General features: G+C 37.9%; 1 protein-coding gene across 15 annotated transcripts in view; it reads left to right on the forward strand.

The window, feature by feature from the left end:
- PRKN (parkin RBR E3 ubiquitin protein ligase) overlaps nucleotides 1-18,106 on the forward strand; it is a 1,201,475-nt gene that overhangs the window by 636,770 nt on the left and 546,599 nt on the right. For all 15 annotated transcript variants that reach the window (XM_070520140.1, XM_014858373.3, XM_070520396.1 and 12 more), the window contains one exon: nucleotides 8,989-9,104. In XM_070520140.1, coding sequence (XP_070376241.1) covers nucleotides 8,989-9,104 — 116 coding nt within the window. The remainder of the gene's footprint in view (nucleotides 1-8,988; nucleotides 9,105-18,106) is intronic.

Consider the following 18,106-nt stretch of genomic DNA (forward strand, 5'->3'; position numbering starts at 1 on the left):
AAACTTTATTGGAATGGTGTTGGAAATCCAGGGAAAGCTGGGACCACACTGGAGCAACTAACCAGTCACTTGAATGTAAGACCTTGAGAAAGAAGATGACTGCTATAATGTGTGCAAATCATTAACCAGATTGTCCTGAAATGGCCGGCAATTCCTGGGAATAAGTTAGACGTCAGGAAAAGCTGCGTCCTCTGGCCTAGGGCACAAGCCTTGGAGTGAAAGCTTTCTTTCTCCAAGCTAGTAAAGGAAAAAAGAAAAAACCTTGTTCTCTAGTCTGAAAGAGAATGTGGAAATTTGTCTTGGAAGTTTAAATGCACTACTAAGTGACAATCAGAAATGTTTTGAAAAGGTGACCTTCCAAATTTGGTGACAAAGAAAGAGTCATGGTGCATATTCTTTGCTGTCATATGTCAGTCCTTCTTTTGGTGGAAGAATGGCAGTGGAGAGTCATTTAATGAGCCCATTTCCAGGGTATCAAAGCGCGAGTGTCATGGGACAGGCTTAATATTTATGCACACAGAGAATCCCAGATTCTTCGTTATCCCCCACCCCAAAGGCACCAAACTCCAGCAAGTCTGAACCCCCAGCACAAGTTCTTGCTCACTTTTGTTCCTGCACACACTTCTCTACCTTCTTCACCTGGTGAATTCTCACCTTAAAACCCAGTTCAAATACCCCTTCGAAAGCAAAGCCTTCTCCTTCTCTCATAAGCTGCTCATCATTGTCACACCCACACAGCTCAGTGCTCAGGCATCAGTAAGGTATTTACTATTATTTCGTGCAAATGTTTGTTGAAGTTTCTCTTTCTCCTCTAGGCTTATGGACTCTTTCAGGGATTTCATGTACCTTTGTATCCCCAGCCTCTGGTCAAGGGCTGAGCAAGTAGAAAGTATCACATTTTTCTTTTAATGAACAAACATGGGGAAAAAAATCCCTGGAAACATAGTTATTACTTGAGGTGGATGTAATAAACTATGTAAGTGGAGGAGAGCAGGCACAGCTGAACCCAGGGCACAAACGCTGTCATTGGGGCTCTGTCTCTCCATCTCTTGTCCCTGTTCCCTCCTGAGCACTGACTTGATTCTCAGACAGGTGTCTTGCTGTGGTCATAGATAGGGGAATGTTGTATTCTGACTAAGTCGGATCCACCTGTTCATCCTGGGCTAGAGAGGTACAGAGATCTGAGCATGTCTGAGCAATTGCCTAGAGCTGAGGAAGAGGATTGTTTTGTGCTGTTTTGTTTTATTTATTTTATAAATGGAATTTTGTACCTTTTGACCACCTTCACCCCTTTGTCCCACCCCCAACCCACCCTGCTTCTGGCAACCACTGATCTGTTCTCTACAGCTGTGAGTTCAATTTTCTGTTGTAGGATTGTTTCTTCTTGTCTGAACAAAGCCATCTATATAAATTCATGCGTTTTATAAGCATCAGTAATGACCCTAAACCTTCTATTTTACTCTTCAGGAATCATTTGAAATGTCTTCTCTAACAAACCCCCTTTAATTCTTAGAATAATAAACCATAAATTATGACTGAGTGATGTTATGATGGAATAAACTAGGCACATTGAGGAACTTACAATCCAGGTGTAGAAGGCAAAGATAAGCGTTGTTATATTTGTAGCTTTCATCTTGAAGGCATGTGCCATTAAAAACTTTTTATTGTTTATATCTGGCATTGAAGGGAAACTTACTAGTATAGATGGATTTATTTATATACATATTTCAAGTTGACTAAAACCATTAATTTGGACTGAACTAAAAGTGCCATTGTAGTGATTAACATAAAAGTCTGTGTCTCTTTAATGGTCATCCTGCTGGAGTAGTAAGAATTTAAGATAATTTTATGTTTGAGAATGGTAATCACTTATCTACCCTGAGAGTGAGAAGGTTTTTAAATTTAGAAACTTTTCGATTTTAGAAAGGTTATGCAATTCATACGTTGCAACTCTAAAGTTTCTCCAGGAGTGTCTACACCCTATCATTTTTAAAAAACAGTAATTTTGCAGAGAAAAGTATAAATAGTTACAATAAGTTGGATAAATATAGACTAGGAATAATGTCATGACAGTTCATGTCAGATTTTTCCATAAATGAAATTTAATACCAAAATTTAGAGAAAAAAATAAAACTTTGTGTTTTCAGAACCTTTTGGATTTTGGAATTTTATTTTTATTACCTATTATCTGTTGGCCTAGGGAACGGACCTGGTTTGTACTTTTAACTTTGATAATAAGATAAAATTTTTAAAATCCTGTATTTGTTTGGTGAAGGTGGGCAGTCTTCCTTAAGGCTTGACAGTGGTCAGAAACTGACCTTCTCAGCAAAGTTCTGACATAGTTTTTGCTTTCTGTGGGAGTATATTGATTTTCTTTTTCCTGATAAACTTTGCATATCATCTGGAGACTTTGTTAACACCTCATTAAGAGAAAGTAAACTTGTTATTAAACGTGATAACAGACTCATTAACTTTTTAGGTCTTATTTGTTTATCTAGTTGTATCCTAACTTTACAACTGGCATTGTTAAATTAGCAGAGTCTACAAGTATTAGGCAATCTAACAAGTTGCATAGTCATTTTATATCCAAACTGATGTAATTACTTGCTAGATTTATACAACACAAAGTGAGTCTAACACTTCAGCATGGAGGCTGAGGACCGCTAATAGCATCACAAGATGAACAGGCTTTGACACGTCTCTTTTATGGGCTTGACTTCTGTACCAGGCAGAGAGTGTGGTAATTAGGCTTTATTTGTCATGTTTTTAGCTTACAGAAAAAATGAAACCCTAGTATTAATATTAATAGTGAAACTTCTGAATGGATAATAAGACTTCAAGCTAAAAGTTGCTTCTTAGAAAAGAATCTGCATCTAACCCAAGGAGAAACTGTTAGGCTTGCCGTGTCTGAGGAGAGAGGAGCTGGGGGTGGCTGTTTGTTCTTCGCTACTGACAGAATTTTTAGGTCTGTGAGATACATTTAGGTTGATTCTAAGTGACAGGCTGTCTGTCATAACTTGGTAACTGTGAGGACCTCTTTGATATAGATGTAAGATGCTTATTACTACTTTATCTCATAAAGAAAGACAATGGCCCTGTGTCCTCAGCTCATCTTATTTGCAAATTTGGGTGGACAATCTTTTGACAGGCTTATTTGAACTTAAACTCAGTACACAGACAGTGTAAATATTTATGTATCTTTATTTAGTACATTTTATAGAACCATATCTGAAAGTATCTTTTTTTCTTTTATGGAGGCTAAGTAGAATGTCACCACTAACAAAGGGTGAAAGTTGAAGAATTTTGGCTTTACAGACTGGCTTTGCCTCCTGATGGTGCACAGTCACCTGGATGCTTTCAGATCCACGTGCCATTCCCCTCTCTGCTTGGCATGTTGGGCTGGCCAAGGCCAAAAACAACTCAAGAGCTCCCTTTCCTTGCTTCAGGCTGGCTTTGCCCAGGAGAGCACTGGTGGGAGATGGGAGGGCAGAGAGAAAGCAAAAGCCAGGATATTTCCCCCTATCTCTTTGGGAGGCAGCTCTAGCAGTGGCTGCATCTCATTCATCCTCCCAGCTCCCACTAGACAGCCCAGCTGCTGAGTGGTGGTAATGCCACCTCCTCCCACCGTCTTCCAACTCCAGGTGGTTGGAGCCCCTGATATTACTGACCTCAGATGGCTTTCTGTCCCTGTTTAGCTCTTCTGGGCTTCCATCACCTTTGCAGCTAGAAACCCAGTATTAAATTTGCTCAGCTAAACTACCCAGTATGGCCCGTTTCCCTAACTTGACGCTGACCCATGAAAATGAACACTTACTTGTTTAGTACAAACCAAAGATCCACTGCAGGCTTCTAGTCAAACTTGTGTGCGCCTTTTACTGAATCAAGAGAAATGTATGTTTCCTTTGAGTGATACTAACTCAGAAGGATTTGGAGACTAACACGGAGTTTAACTCTTCATAAAGATGGAAACCATTTTTTATTTAGAAAATGTATAATTGTTAAGCAATACCTGTAAAAATTGTTAACTTTAGGAAGTTCAGTAAAAGCTGTTAGAGGGTTCATGGGCGAAGGAGAAGTCAGGTCTCATTGCTATTTTTTCAGATTTGAAACTAGATTGTGGTTGGGATAAGCGGGACTTTCCAGATGGTAGTTGCGAGTTATTTTTGTAGTAATTTGGAACACATCAATTTGTGCCTGGAGTTGACTCATAAGTGTCTGATCCTATAAGTTTTTATACAGTTGAGTTCTTGGTATTAATCAAATTTTCAGATTTTGCTTGTTTGTTTATTCATTCCCATACTTGTTATCATTGTCCCCTTTGTGAGAGACACTGGTAATGAGTGTCATGAGACAAGTGGCATAGTGGAGCGAGGAGGAAGAGGGTGGCGTCCAGGAATGCCACCAGCAGTTGGATTGAAACGCTCACAGGTCTTTCTGTTGGTACATCTTTGATTTTTATGGGTTCTAATTCAGTTAGAGGGTCAGATCTCTATGATCTGAAATGAAAGGATGGGTGAGTTATGATAAAATGTAAGAACTCAGTGAGAGCAGAAGGAAAAAATCATAGCCTCATTCACAGAAATGGTGAAAATGTGAGTACATTTACAAGAACTTAAAGAATACAACTCTGCTGGATTTTGAATTTTCTATTTAGTACTAATAAGGTAGAAAACACTTCTATAACATTTAACACAGCCACATTGTAAAGCCAAGCACATTTTTTAAAGTTTTATTCTGGGATTTTTTTTTTTCAGTTTTTAAAAATAGTTTACACTATCATTAAAAAAAAAGGCCAATTACTTCCCTAGATTTTAGCTTCATAGCTAATTATGGTTTCCCAGCATTGAGTAGATGGATCTAAATGAACTGAGCCAGCCAGTGGGGGCTACAGCCCCTGGCTAGGTGGAGGAATTCATTTAATTTAACAGGACTTGGTTTTTTGTTTTGTTTTGGTTTTTTGTAGCTGATTTATCTGTGAGCTGGCATTTGTAAAAGGTGGGATGGACCCCTTAACGCTCTTTATTAATGACACTTAAGGATCCTGTCCTCCCTCATGAACAAGGATTGACAGATGTCCTCCTGAATGAACGAGAATGTTTCCCTGCTGCACCCACAGGGGACTGTTTCCCCAGTGACACAGAAGTAACTTTGCTAGTCAAACCCCAGATGCACTGGAACTAGAGTAATGCCTCCTCGAGCAGCCTGGCTCTGGGACATAACTGCTGTCACTCAGCCCAGCTTGAAGTGTCCTCTGGGCCCCTCGTGGTGATCAGATGGTGTCATGCCCCTGATGACCAGATCTCATGGTACTGTCAGGTTTCTGACCACATCACATGGACTCTAGCTAGAAGAGTTTTCTAGCTTTGGCATCCTTGATTTTTTTAACCTCAACAATCAAGGGAAACAAAACACAGAAAGGAAGAAGTCACAGACAATTACTCCAAAAGAATCACGCAGCTCTCTGTGAGATGACAACCCTTTTTGAGCATGCTGAGATACCCAAGGTACAATTTTTTCAAAATGTTCTCCTTACTTCTGTTTTGAGTTGCTTTACTGTTTCTGTGTTTTGAATGCAGACTGAAAATATCAGAAAGATTTTGAAGATGCCAGCCCACTGAGTGTATAGGACAGGAAATGACCAGATCGCTCTTGTGATTAATCTGTAAGAAAAGGTGTTATTACTATTGAGAGACAGTGTTCCAGGGTTCTCTCATGTTTCTGCACATCCTGGGAGGGAAGTGCTAACCACCCTTTTGTTCTGGACGATCTTTTCAAGGAAGTTGTAAAGAAGATCTGCTTATTATCCGGTATGATGAAGGCAGTGTCTCCCTTCAGGACCAAAGGAAGGTTTGCTTACAGCTCCTTGTAAGAGATCTGAGTTCCCTAACCTCATGGTCCTCAGCTGCGATGCAGAACCACTGCATTTGTTGCATCTAGCTTAAATTATCCACTTCATCCCGGTGGGAGCTGGGGCGCAGGAGAACTGACATAAACATGGCGTCCATACTTCTTTCTGCCTGGGCTCTGAGTCATGAAGCCCTTTGTCTCTGACCCAGGAGTCTCCTGTCTTCTGCCAGCATCCACAAGACTGTGGCAGACTAACCTGTTAGCTTGAAAGCTGGGGGAAATCTCAGACCCTCCATCATTCTTGCCAATTACTCTAGTACTACAGAAGAACCTCTTTTCATAGAAATTTGTGGAGAAAACTCTGAAATTCACTGATAAGACATACATACTTTAAAACCAGAGTTGGTAATTTGTATTTTAATTTGATCACACCATACGAATTAGTGGAATTTTCCAAATATCTGTAGCTTCTTATCTGTAAACACACAACGTATCCAATAAATAGAATTTTGGCTTCTATCTGGCTGAATTTTATCTGATGTTGGAGCAGTTTGTGATCTGTTAGCTGAACATCTATCGGTAGATTTCTGCAAGCTAAGAAAAAATATAAATACTATCTATCTATTTATCTGTATGTGAAATACCTTCTCAATAGTCCAGCCAACTCAGCTATTTTGGAGGAACTACATTGTGTTATGAGTAAGGATTTTTTCACGTCTGCAAAAAGCAGTCACAGCTAGCTCAATGTATTTCATAAGGGTCAGTCGTCTCCTCCAAACTTTTTCTTTTGGTGGCCAGGAATTGCTTTAGATCTTTTCTTTTTTTCAGTACCCTTGAACTGGCCTTTTTGAATGATTTGTAAAGTTTCAAAAGATTGAGTGAACAGGACAATATTCCCTGTTAAAAAAGAAAAGGGAACAATCAGTATGATTTCCATGCTGCTCCAGAAAAAGACCTGGGCTCACGGATAGGACTCCATAGATCCGCCTGAATGGGTTCCCTTCAGATGCACTGCACACCCCATCTATTGTAGCAAGACTATTGGCACACCCTCATCTGGGGCTGACAACTGCAGGCAGGTGGGCAGCTACTATGCCATTTGCCCCAGCTAGGATAGGTTCTAGCTAACTAGCAGCTATACTGTCTGGGATTAGTAAGACACTTGCAGTTAAGACCAGCCTGGATTCCAGACACCTGGCTTTGAGATGCTTCTCGGTACAATGGCACACTCCAAGTTGTTGGAGAGTAATACATTTTACTTGAGATATGGCATTATTTTCAGATGCAATAAGTGAGGTCTGCTACAGTTCTTGTCTTCCGAAGCATAAGAAGAGTTTACTCCTTTTACTGTAATGTTGGTGTAACTCAATGGTTCTCAAAAGTCTGATCCCCAGAGCCGTAGTAACAGTATCACCTGGCGGCGTGTTAGAGATGCAAATCCTTGGCCCCTCATCAGAACTACTGAAGTAGAAAAATCTGGTGTGGGATCCAGCAATGTCTAGTTTAACAAGCAATGTCCCCTTGGGTGATTCTGATGCACGCCGAAGCTGAAGACCCACAGGTGTTGCTCACTGTATGTCAGGTCGGACGAGAATGAGATTAGTTTGGCTACAAGAAGGGAAAGAACAAATTAAGGGTGGTGCTGTCAAATGTTTAAAGGGACACCAGTAGCATTTATTAAATAAATCTATTGATTTTTCATTTAAGAAAATATATCTAATGTATAACCTCTGCCAGGCACTGTTAGGATACAAATATGAATAAGAGATTCCACAAATATCTCAGAGACTAGTGTAGGGGTGGACAATCTATGGCCTGTGGGCAAAATTCAATTTGCCACATGTTTTTATAAATAAAGTTTTATTAGGACACAGCCACATGCATTCATTTGCATATTGTCCATGGCTGCTTTTAGGCTACAGTGCCAAGCTGAGAAGTGTGACAAAGACCGCATGGCCTGCAAAGCCGAAAACATTGAACATCTGGTGCTTTATTAAAAATCTGTTGACGCCAGGTCTAGTCCTTAACGGGAAGATACTTTTCACGTCCAAGTAGTTACTCACCAATGGAGGAGTAAGCGCAGTGTGCAAGCGTTCTGGCATCCAGTGATACATTTGTATCAAGGTTTTGCAGTCTCAGAACATTTGGCTTCGTGGGTATTATTATCATGGAAGGTGTACAGACTATTTGGGATGAAGCTGAGCAATTTCTGACCAAACACCTTGGTGTGTGAAGGGTAGAGAGGGGTGTGTGGACAATATAGAAGTAACAGAAGGAAGAAACAAAGACTAGAAAGAAGATTTTGATTGAGAAGGGAAACTGCTGTCAATCAAAAGAATGTGACTTAGGTGAAAAGCTAAAATAAAGGAGTGTGTGCAGGACGAGTCTGGGGAAAGGATCTAAGAAGGAGAGAGGTATGGGTTTGGAACAGTCCCAGGTGCCTGGTGTGGGGAGTGGGGGCTGTATCTCCTAAGAAATTCTGGGATGCTGAAAAGAGGCAGAAAGAGGCACAAGGCTCTAAATTAGGCTGGGGAGAATCACCTTCTGCTACTCTGTGAGTCTGCATGTACTTGCGTGCTTATTTATAGTTGGGATCCCTTGATTCCTCACTCTGCTCCACATTCTTGTTGCTAACTGGCCAACTGTGTAGGGACGCTGTAGGGAAAGCACTGGGTTTCTTGTTAGGACGTCTGGGTAACGTCCTGGCTTCACCTCTGATTGTTTGACTTTGGGCAAATCATTTCATGGTTCAGCATCTCCCTTTCCTCATTTGCGAGATACTATTTCAAGCTTCCTTCTGTATCTACACTGTGTTATTCTACTAGACTCACTTATCACCAAAGGGCATTGCTAAACCAGGGGCACAGAGTGTTTCCCCCCGGTCCGTGGCTGAAAGAGCAAAAGAAGGAAAGACTAGCCCAGACACACAGACACAAGGACCCTTCTAAGAAGGGAATTGTTGACTAGTTTGGCACAAGGGCATTAGTTTCCCTAAAAAGATTTGAAGCTAACTTATTTCTAACACATACCTAGTGATAGATTTCTTCTCTTGTCTGAAGAGATTGTTTCCTGTGGAAATGTCTAGAGAGGGGGAAATAGTCAGCCAGATTTCGTGTGTGATTGTATTTCTCCTTCTTTCAGGAATTTTTCTTTAAATGTGGAGCACACCCGACCGCTGACAAGGAAACTTCAGTAGCTTTGAACCTGATCACGACAAATAGTCGAGACATCACCTGCATAACATGTACAGACGTCAGGTAAGCATCTGAGAACATTGTTACTCTCAACATCTTGCTTTCCAATAGCATCCTCTCCTGTGAGCCTTCCTCAGTGATTTCTCTGAAGAATGTCAGCTTCACCTTGATGCTGTCTGCCCAATGTGGGTATAATTTAATGTGATGGAACTATTTAAAATGCCAAATCCTCAGTTTAGTCAGTAGTCAAATAGGGTCTTAGGATATAAGTGAGATGACTTATATCTAAAAATAGTGTCATCTTAGTTGATATTAAAATATAAACACGTGTAATGATATCAGAGAGTTCTAAAATAAATTAACACATGATGCTAATGTTCAGAATGCAATAACAATTTATGAACACCATTTTTTCTTGGACTATATAGCCCATAACATTTTATTTTAAAAATGTCTTTTCCATATACTTCAATTCTTCTGCATATCTGTCTGTACTTATGTTGGCACTTTGCTTATATTGATACCCCCCAAAATAAAAGCAGGTAACTGGTTTGGACCTAGTTATTTAAATTCTCAGTGAATATAACGAAAGAAAGAAAATGTGGAGATGCTCTGTTGGGAAAAAGGGGAAATATCTAGATCTGATATATAGTTTGGGTGCCAAGGGCCCTGTGCTTTGTCATCTGCACAGAAGATGGTTGAGAGTAGAAGTCCTTACTCCACACTATTCAAATGAACGGAGTAAAAGAAATTCGCTTTATTATATATTCTCTGAGGTTGGCTAGAAGCACCCGTTGCAACAGAGAGGTCTTAGCCCTGATAACAGGAAGAACATTTAGTGAAATGCCAGAATGAATTAATGAATAAAGTCAAAGAATCTTTTTTGTTCCAGACTTTTAAGCAAAGACAGCTAAATACCCTGGTCATTTACTTGTTGTATCTCTTTGGTCCTTCAGACTGTGCTAGAAGGCGTTTTAAAGTTGCTTTACACTCTTAGGATTTCGTGATTAGCAGGTATTAATACTCCTAACAAATTCAAATAAAAATGTTGAATAAAGCATTCAAATAAATTCAGATTAAAAGGTTTAATAAATTCAAATAAAAATGTTGACTAATAGAAGACTGAAAACCTTAACAACATCTGTTGAACAAACTTGTCTCCAAGAAGGACTAAAAGTGAGATGTTTTCCTGTTGCTGCATACATACTTCCTACTGTGGCAGGAAACACCACAATATTGCCTAAAACGCAGCATATCAACCGCCCTTGGCAAGGTGAATGATTGTATATGGCTAATGCCTTCAACACGTAAGAAGGACAGCCGATTCCTCTGGTAATTCAGGAAAGGAATTGGAAACTGCTGAAAAGGAGGGCTCAGCTCTCTGAAAGCAATAGGTCGTTAAAGTCACTTTTCAATTTTTCTAAAGAGAAATTCAAAACATTTTTCTGTAAGTCAGAATGCAGCCCACCAGCCAGTGTTTTAAAACCCTCCATTAAAGTTGAGAAAGATGGCATTAAAATATGTGGTGTTGATCATGCTGTCTTACTATGAGCATCGCCCTCCACATTTCCTGCTGCTAAGCTGTCACCTTTACAAGTTTCAACATCTTTTGAAGGAAATGAACCACCTACCAGATATGTAGGGAGATAATTGCTGGAAAAATAATATTGTTGATGGCAATAAAATTTTTCCTATTGTTACTTCTGGGTGATTTTATAAATAGAAACTACTGTATTCAGTTAAATTTAAGTGCGTATATAACCAACCACTTGACTGAATAAGGTCTTTTCTCATATAAGGCAGCAGAGGAATGCCCCATGTGTAGGATAGAGAAAGGGACTCTCTTTTATGTTGATGGAGTCATGCATAGGGATGTCATAAAAGCTACATTGTACTTGGCTGATTGCTGTTGGTCTTTTTTTCCTACTAGTGCTTTATTTTTTATTGTAAAAATAATTTACTCACAATAAAATATTAAAAGTGTTAGAAATTTTACCCTCACAGTTGGTAATATTTGAGTTTAATTCTTTCCAGTATCTTGAGTATGCCTGAATATTTCCATGTATATATGGTGTACACGTGTGTGTGAGCTATACGTAATCATGCTGTATATTTAGTTTTGTATCTGGCTTTTTCCATTTAACATGGCATCATGATAAATGTCCTCTGCCATAAAATATTCCATGAAACAAGTTTTATTTTTAATAGCTACCTTAGATTCCATCATATGGGAATACTCTACCTCATTTAATCATTTCTCTATTGCTGGTGATTTGGATTACTGCTAATTAAAACATATGCACATTAAATTAAGACTAAAATCCATATCCTTTTACAGAAGTCGTTGATTACATGCTTTGAATCTAAGAACACAGTCATAGAAAGTGAAATAGAAGGTCAGTGGTAATGGACATGTTGAAGGTTCTTGATGCGTAGTTGCTAAATTTATTTCCAGAAACGCTGCCCCATTTTAGATTGTGATGCTCATGTTTGAGAGGGCTTCTTCCTTCATCTTTTCCAACATTACATTCATAGTTTTAGTCTTTGCCAATTTGCTAAAGGAAATTATTTTTGTAATTAATATTTGGTTTTTAAAATTGTTATTAGCAAGTTTGAACATTTCTTGCTCATTTGCATTTTCTATTGTGAGAGAAGAATGAAATACTTTCTCAGTATGAAAGCTTTAGGAAGAATGTAGAAAATAGATCCGGCCTCTGCAATTACTTTCTTATTCACAATACTTGATGTGAGTGTGTCTTTTATTAATATAAGCTTTACTGACTTGTGAGTTCAACTTTAGATATATTCCTTTGATTTTGATTTTGAAATATTGTGTATTCCTGAAGGTGAATCAAAAGTCATTATAAATTACATATTTGAAAATAAAAATTGGGGGTATCTATTTGTATTTTATGTTTATTTTATTTTTGTATGTGCACCACTCATACATCATTAGTCAAATTAGACATAGTTAACCCCATAGTAGATTAAAACTAGAGGATAGCATTAATCTATCTTTAAATATTTTTTCTGTGCATTCCTTAGGATACTAATGCAAGGTATGAATTTTGAAGACAATATTTTTTAGAGCAGTACATTGGTGGTGTACATTCTCTAAGTTTGGACAAATGTATAATGACATGTATCCCATCATTATAACATCGTACAGAATATTTTTGTTGCCTCAAAGATTCTTTGTGCTCTACCCTCTACCCCTGACAACCAATGATCTTTTTATTGTCTTCATACGTTTGCCCTTTCCAGTATGTCATATGTTTGGAATCATACAGTTTGTAGCCTGTTCAGATTGGCTTCTTTCACTTAGTAATATGCGTTTAAGTTTCCTCCATGTCATTTCATGGTTTGTTAGCTCATATTTTTAGAACTGAATAATATTTCATTATCTGGATGTACCATGGTTTATTTATCCATTCACCTGCTGAAGGATATCCTGGTTTATTCCAAGTTTTGGCAACTATAAATAAAGTTGCTGTAAACATCAATGTGCAGGTTTTTGTATAGACATAAGTTTTCAACTCCTTTGGGTAAATACCAAGGAGCATGATTGCTGGGTTATATTGTAGGAGTGTTTAGTTTTGTGAGAAACCACTGAACTGGCTTCCAAAATGGCTGTACCATTTTGCATTCCCACCAGCAATGAATGAGAGTTCCTGTTGCTCCACACCCGTGCTAGCATTTGGTATTGTCAGTGTTCTAGATTTTGGCTATTCTAAAAGGTGTGTAATGATATCTCTTTGTTGTTTTAATTTTCATTTCCCTGATGACCTATGAGGTAGAGCATCTTTTCATATGCTCATTTGCTGTTTGTATATTTTCTTTGATGAGGTGTCTATTAAGGTCTTCGGCCCATTTCTTAATTGGATTCTTTGCTTCTTATTGTTAAGCTTTAAGAGTTCTTTGCATGTTTTGGATAAGTTTTTATCAGATTTGTTTATTTGCAAGTATTTTCTCCCAGTCTGTGGCTTGTCTTCTCATAATCTTGACATTGTCTTTTGCAGAGCAAACATTTTCAATTTTAATGAAGTCCAACTTATTGATTATTTCTTTCGTGGACTGGGCCTTTGATATTGCATCTAAAAAGTTATGCCATACCCAGGGCCATCTAGGTTTTCTCCTATCTTATCTTCCAGGAGTTTTATGGTTTTATGTTTTACGTGTAGGTCTATGATCCATTTTGAATTAATTTTTGTGAGGGATGTGAGGTCTCTGTCTAGATTCATCTTTTTGCATGTGGATGTCCAGTTGTTCCAGTACTTTTTGTTGAAAAGACTATCTTTGCTCTTTTATATTGCCTTTGCTCCTTTGTAAGATCAGTTGACTATGTTTATGGGGTCTATATTTCTTGGCTTTCTGTTCTGTTCCATTCATCTGTTTGTTTATTCTTTGGCCAGCACTACCTTGTCTTGATTACCGTAGCTTTGTAGTAAGTCTTGAAGTCGGGTAGTGTCAGTCCTCCAACTTCATTTTTTTCCTTTAATATTGCATTGGCTATTCTGGATCTTTTGCCTCTCCATCTAAATGTTAGAATCAGTTTGTCAGTATCCATAAAAATAACTTGCTGGGATTTTGATTGTAATTTCATTGCATATATAGATCAAATTGGGAAGAGCTAGCATCCTAACAATATTGAGTTTTCCTATCCACAAACATGGAATACTTCCATTTATTTAATTCTTCTTTGATTTCATTCATCAGAGTCTTGTTTTTCTCATATAGGCTTCATACATGTTTTGATAGATTTATAATTCAGTATGTCAGTTTTGGGGATGATGTTGATATAGATGTCAATAGTATTGGGTTTTTAATTTCAAATTCCGCTTGTTCATTGTTGGTATATGGGAAAGCAATTGACTTTTGCATGTTAACCTTGTACCCTGCAACCTTGCTATAATTGCTTATTTTTTCCAGGAATTTTTCGGTTGATTCTTTTTAATTTTCTGCATAGATGATCATGTCATCTGTGAACAAAGACAATTTTATGTCTTCTTTCCCAATCTGTATAGTAAGGACTTCCAGTATGATGTTGAAAAGGAATGGTGAGAGAGGACATCCTTGCCTTGTACCTGATCTTAGTGTGAAATCTTCCAGTTTCTCACCATTAAGTATGACGTTAGCTATAGATTTTCGTTGTTTATCAAGTTGAGGAAGTTACCCTTAATCCTACTTTACTGACAGTTTTTATGATAAATGGGTGTTGGATTTTGTCAAATATTTTTTATGCATCTATTGATATATTATGTGATTTTTCTGGTTGAGTCTGTTGATATGATAGATTACATTCCTTCATTTTTGAATGTTGAATTTGCCTTTCATACCTGGGATAAATCCCACTTGACTATTGTGTATAATTCTTTTTATACTTTTTAAGATTTGATTTGATAACATTTTGTTGAGGATTTTTGCATCTATGTTCATGAGAGATATTGGACTGTATTTTTCTTTTCTTATATTGTCGTGGTCTGATTTTGCTATTAAGATAACACTGGGGGCCAGCCCCATGGCCGAGTGGTTAAGTTTGCATGCTCTGTTCCGGCGGCCTGGGATTTCACTGGTCCAGATCCTGGGCACGGACATGGCACCACTCATCAGTTTACGCTGAGGCAGTGTCCCACATGCCACAACTAGAAGGACCCACAACTAAAATATACAACTATGTACTGTGTGGATTGGGGGAGAAAAAAATAGCAGGAAAAAAAAGAAGATTGGAAACAGTTGTTAGCTCAGGTGCCAATCTTTAAAAAAAAAAGAAGATAATGTTGGCCCCATAGAATGAGTTTGGAAGTATTCACTATGCTTCTATCCTCTGAAAAAGATTGTAGATAATTGGCAGCAAAGAAAGAATTTTATTTGTTTTTGTGCTCTATAAACATATACTTTGCATAAAAAGAGAGAAAAATCTCTTTCGTCTACCTTCTTAATAAAAATTCTTAACAAGTGTATAATAAATTATATTCAAGGATATTCAATACCACTAAGCTAACTTTTTGACCTTAGGAAAATAGCATAATCTCTTAGGCCTTGAGATTCCTTATCAAGTCGAAGAATTGAAGTAGGTAATCTGTAAGGCTCTGACTGGTTCTAAAGGACTGCAAAAGATAGGAACAGTGCTTGTTCACAGCTTATAAATCGATCATATCATTTGAGAAGACATTTGTTTGTGGTCCCTTTTGCCAACAGCTGCAGAAGTAAAGATGAGGTTTCCAATGATACTGCCTTCCAGAGCACACGTATGTGGTTGTAATATGTAGAAAAATATATAAGATAGATGTGCTATTCATTTCCAGGTGTTAGGCTTAAAATTTAAGTCAGTTACATGATTCACGTCCTTTGAGTTTACAGGGTATAGAAAATATTTTCCTCTCTTAAAGAAAAAAGTGAACCATCTGAGAGCCAGAACATCCTGAGGGTTTGTGTGAACCAGCAGGTTCGCATCTGCCATCCAGACTTACAGTCCCTTCTACTTCCTACATCAGTGAGTTGATCTTCATCCACTCAAGGTCATCAGTTGATAGTCTTAGGTTAATGATTAAAAAGTATTGAATTGAACTAAAAGCGAAAACTTGAGCCAACAGCAGAAAGTAACAGCACTTGAAGGTAGAATGGCTGTATTCTTAAGTATTTCCAATAGAAATTACATCAAAAAGGTTCAAAAAATTCCCAGACTCAGGAATAACAATATTCGACCACAAAAAAATGACATGGGCAAAGCCAATGTGAGATTTACATATGTGTGACTCAGAGCTCACTCTCATTTCAGGTACCTCCTGGGGAAAACAGTCTTTGTGCTCCTTGCATCTTACTTTACAATATTCTTCTTCTTGAAATTTAAAAGTGTAAAATTTGAAAACATACAAAAGAGAAAAATCATTACCATGATATCACTTGGCAAAGAGAAAAAAATCATTTCCACTCTTCCCCCTCTTTGCTCCTTCTAAAGCTGCCTAGTCCATCCCTGTACTTCTTTTCACCTTTGTTCGCCATTCCTCAGTTTACAAAGCTGAAGACAAACTAAGTGTGCACAGTCAAAATTTAATCTTCCAGAAACATGGTTTAAAACTCAGTTCCCAGTAGGACGTTAAATCTAAGAATTAGTACTACCTTGCAATTTTCCTCGACTCTTCCAGTAAAGACTTGTTTTGGGTGTTATTTTTGTTTGCTATAACTAGTTTTTATAATTTTCTTGCCTTCAAAAATGTCTTAAAATAAGATTGGTTCAGCCTATTGAAACAATGCTGCCTTGGATTGCAGGCTTGAGAGATTTACTTGGGTTTGGAGATTAGCAAAGATTTATCTCGAAGTCCATTTGTACTTGCTGTTGGTGTTCCTGAGGGAGTGTAGCTATCATTTGACAGTATTTTGGTGTGCATTCATTCCTTCATTTAACAAAGAGGGATAAGAAATGGGATCTTAGTTACTTTCCCTTTGAATGCATCTGCTATGTCTTAGGCTTCTCTTGTCAATTCGCTTGTTAATTTTGGTTATATTCGGCATTTCTTTTATGGTGTAGAATTAATATATAAGTTCTTTTTCTGTCTAATTTTTGAGGCATTGCTTAATGGCTATCTTCTACCAACTTAGTCCTTTCCTGACATTTTGGCATCAGATGGGAACTGGTGGTTTTATCCAAACATCAGGCTCTGAAGAGCCTCATCAGAGACGCCACATATACTCACATAAATTTAAGTGAAATCCTTAACATGGCCTTTTTTAGTAGGTGACTTTATTTCTGCAATGGAAAAAATGTTGGAAGTTTTTTTGTGTGTTACAGCATTAGAGACCTTCTATGTGTATACAGATCTATATATTTTTCCTGTTAGACCTAAATAGTATGCAGACTGCTAGGTAATATAACATGCCAGGAAGAAAAGATACTTTTGTATAAGCGTGGGAGTGTCTTCAAGTGTCCATTTTACATAGCATTATAGAGAAGGGTAAATCAGAATACCAAATTTATTTGACAATAAACAGGAGTATGTTATAGAGTAGAAGAGAATATCTTACAACTTTTTAAGATGAAAGAGGAAACTTCAAAGATATGGCTTTTAGCTTGAAGTGGGCTACTTCATGCTGTGCCCCAGACCCCATGGGAGTAAGTTCTCTCTATTTATGCTGTGAATGATTCTTTCCTGAAAAAATATGGCACACCTCAATCTGATCCAATCTTGAGGGAGAGCTGCTATAAACCCTTCCAGAAATGAAAATCCTCCCTGTGGGTAAAGACTCTCATAAAGTAATTACATTGCCTCCTTTGAAATTCAAAGGTAGTGCTTAACGACTTGCAATTCTTTACCTAAATTAATTTTGAATTATTTGAACATCTTTCTTATAGATGAAGAAATTGAGGCTAAGATATTTTAAAAATCATGTCTGGCTTACCACAAGGAACTGGTTGCACCGACCTAACCCCAAAGTCTACGTGGTTTGCATCGTTTTTCTCTCATCACACCTTACCCCACTGCATGGGCCAAGTTTTTTCTGTATAGTAAAAAGCAAGGCTGTCTAGTGAGATTGGAAGGTAGGTTTGCATGTGAAAAAGAAAATACCAGCAGTAAAGTGAGATACAAAGACAGTTCAAAAACCAGTAAGAGTTGAAAAAAACTGAGCTGCATACGTGTCTGTCTGCTCTGCTAAGCTGCAGGCTGCTTGAAGGGCAAACCCAGGCTGACTGACGTGCAGACATGACTGATGCCACGATGTCCCGCAGGAGACTTTGCATCAAAGAGATTTAAATAAGTGTTTGCTGATACGAATTAAAGTAAATCTGTTTGCAGTACAACAAACACAAAACAATTTATTTTTATATGCCACGCTCTCCTATTAAAAATCCCTTCTGAATTTAATGAAATTTTCCAAGACTCAATTAAATAAAATAAATTAATCAGAAATCACTGGAGAGCTTTAAGGCGCTATTGGGAATAAAGGGGAAAGCCAAATTTTGAAGTCCAACTCATTGGCGATGGATTACTCAGCTATATTCTTTGGGGTCAGTTACTTTTAAAAACAGAAGAAATATTTTATCAACACTGATTCTTTGAAATGTGAGC

Source organism: Equus asinus, chromosome 1 (assembly GCF_041296235.1).
Source record: "Equus asinus isolate D_3611 breed Donkey chromosome 1, EquAss-T2T_v2, whole genome shotgun sequence".
Classification (NCBI taxonomy): Eukaryota; Metazoa; Chordata; class Mammalia; order Perissodactyla; family Equidae; genus Equus; species Equus asinus.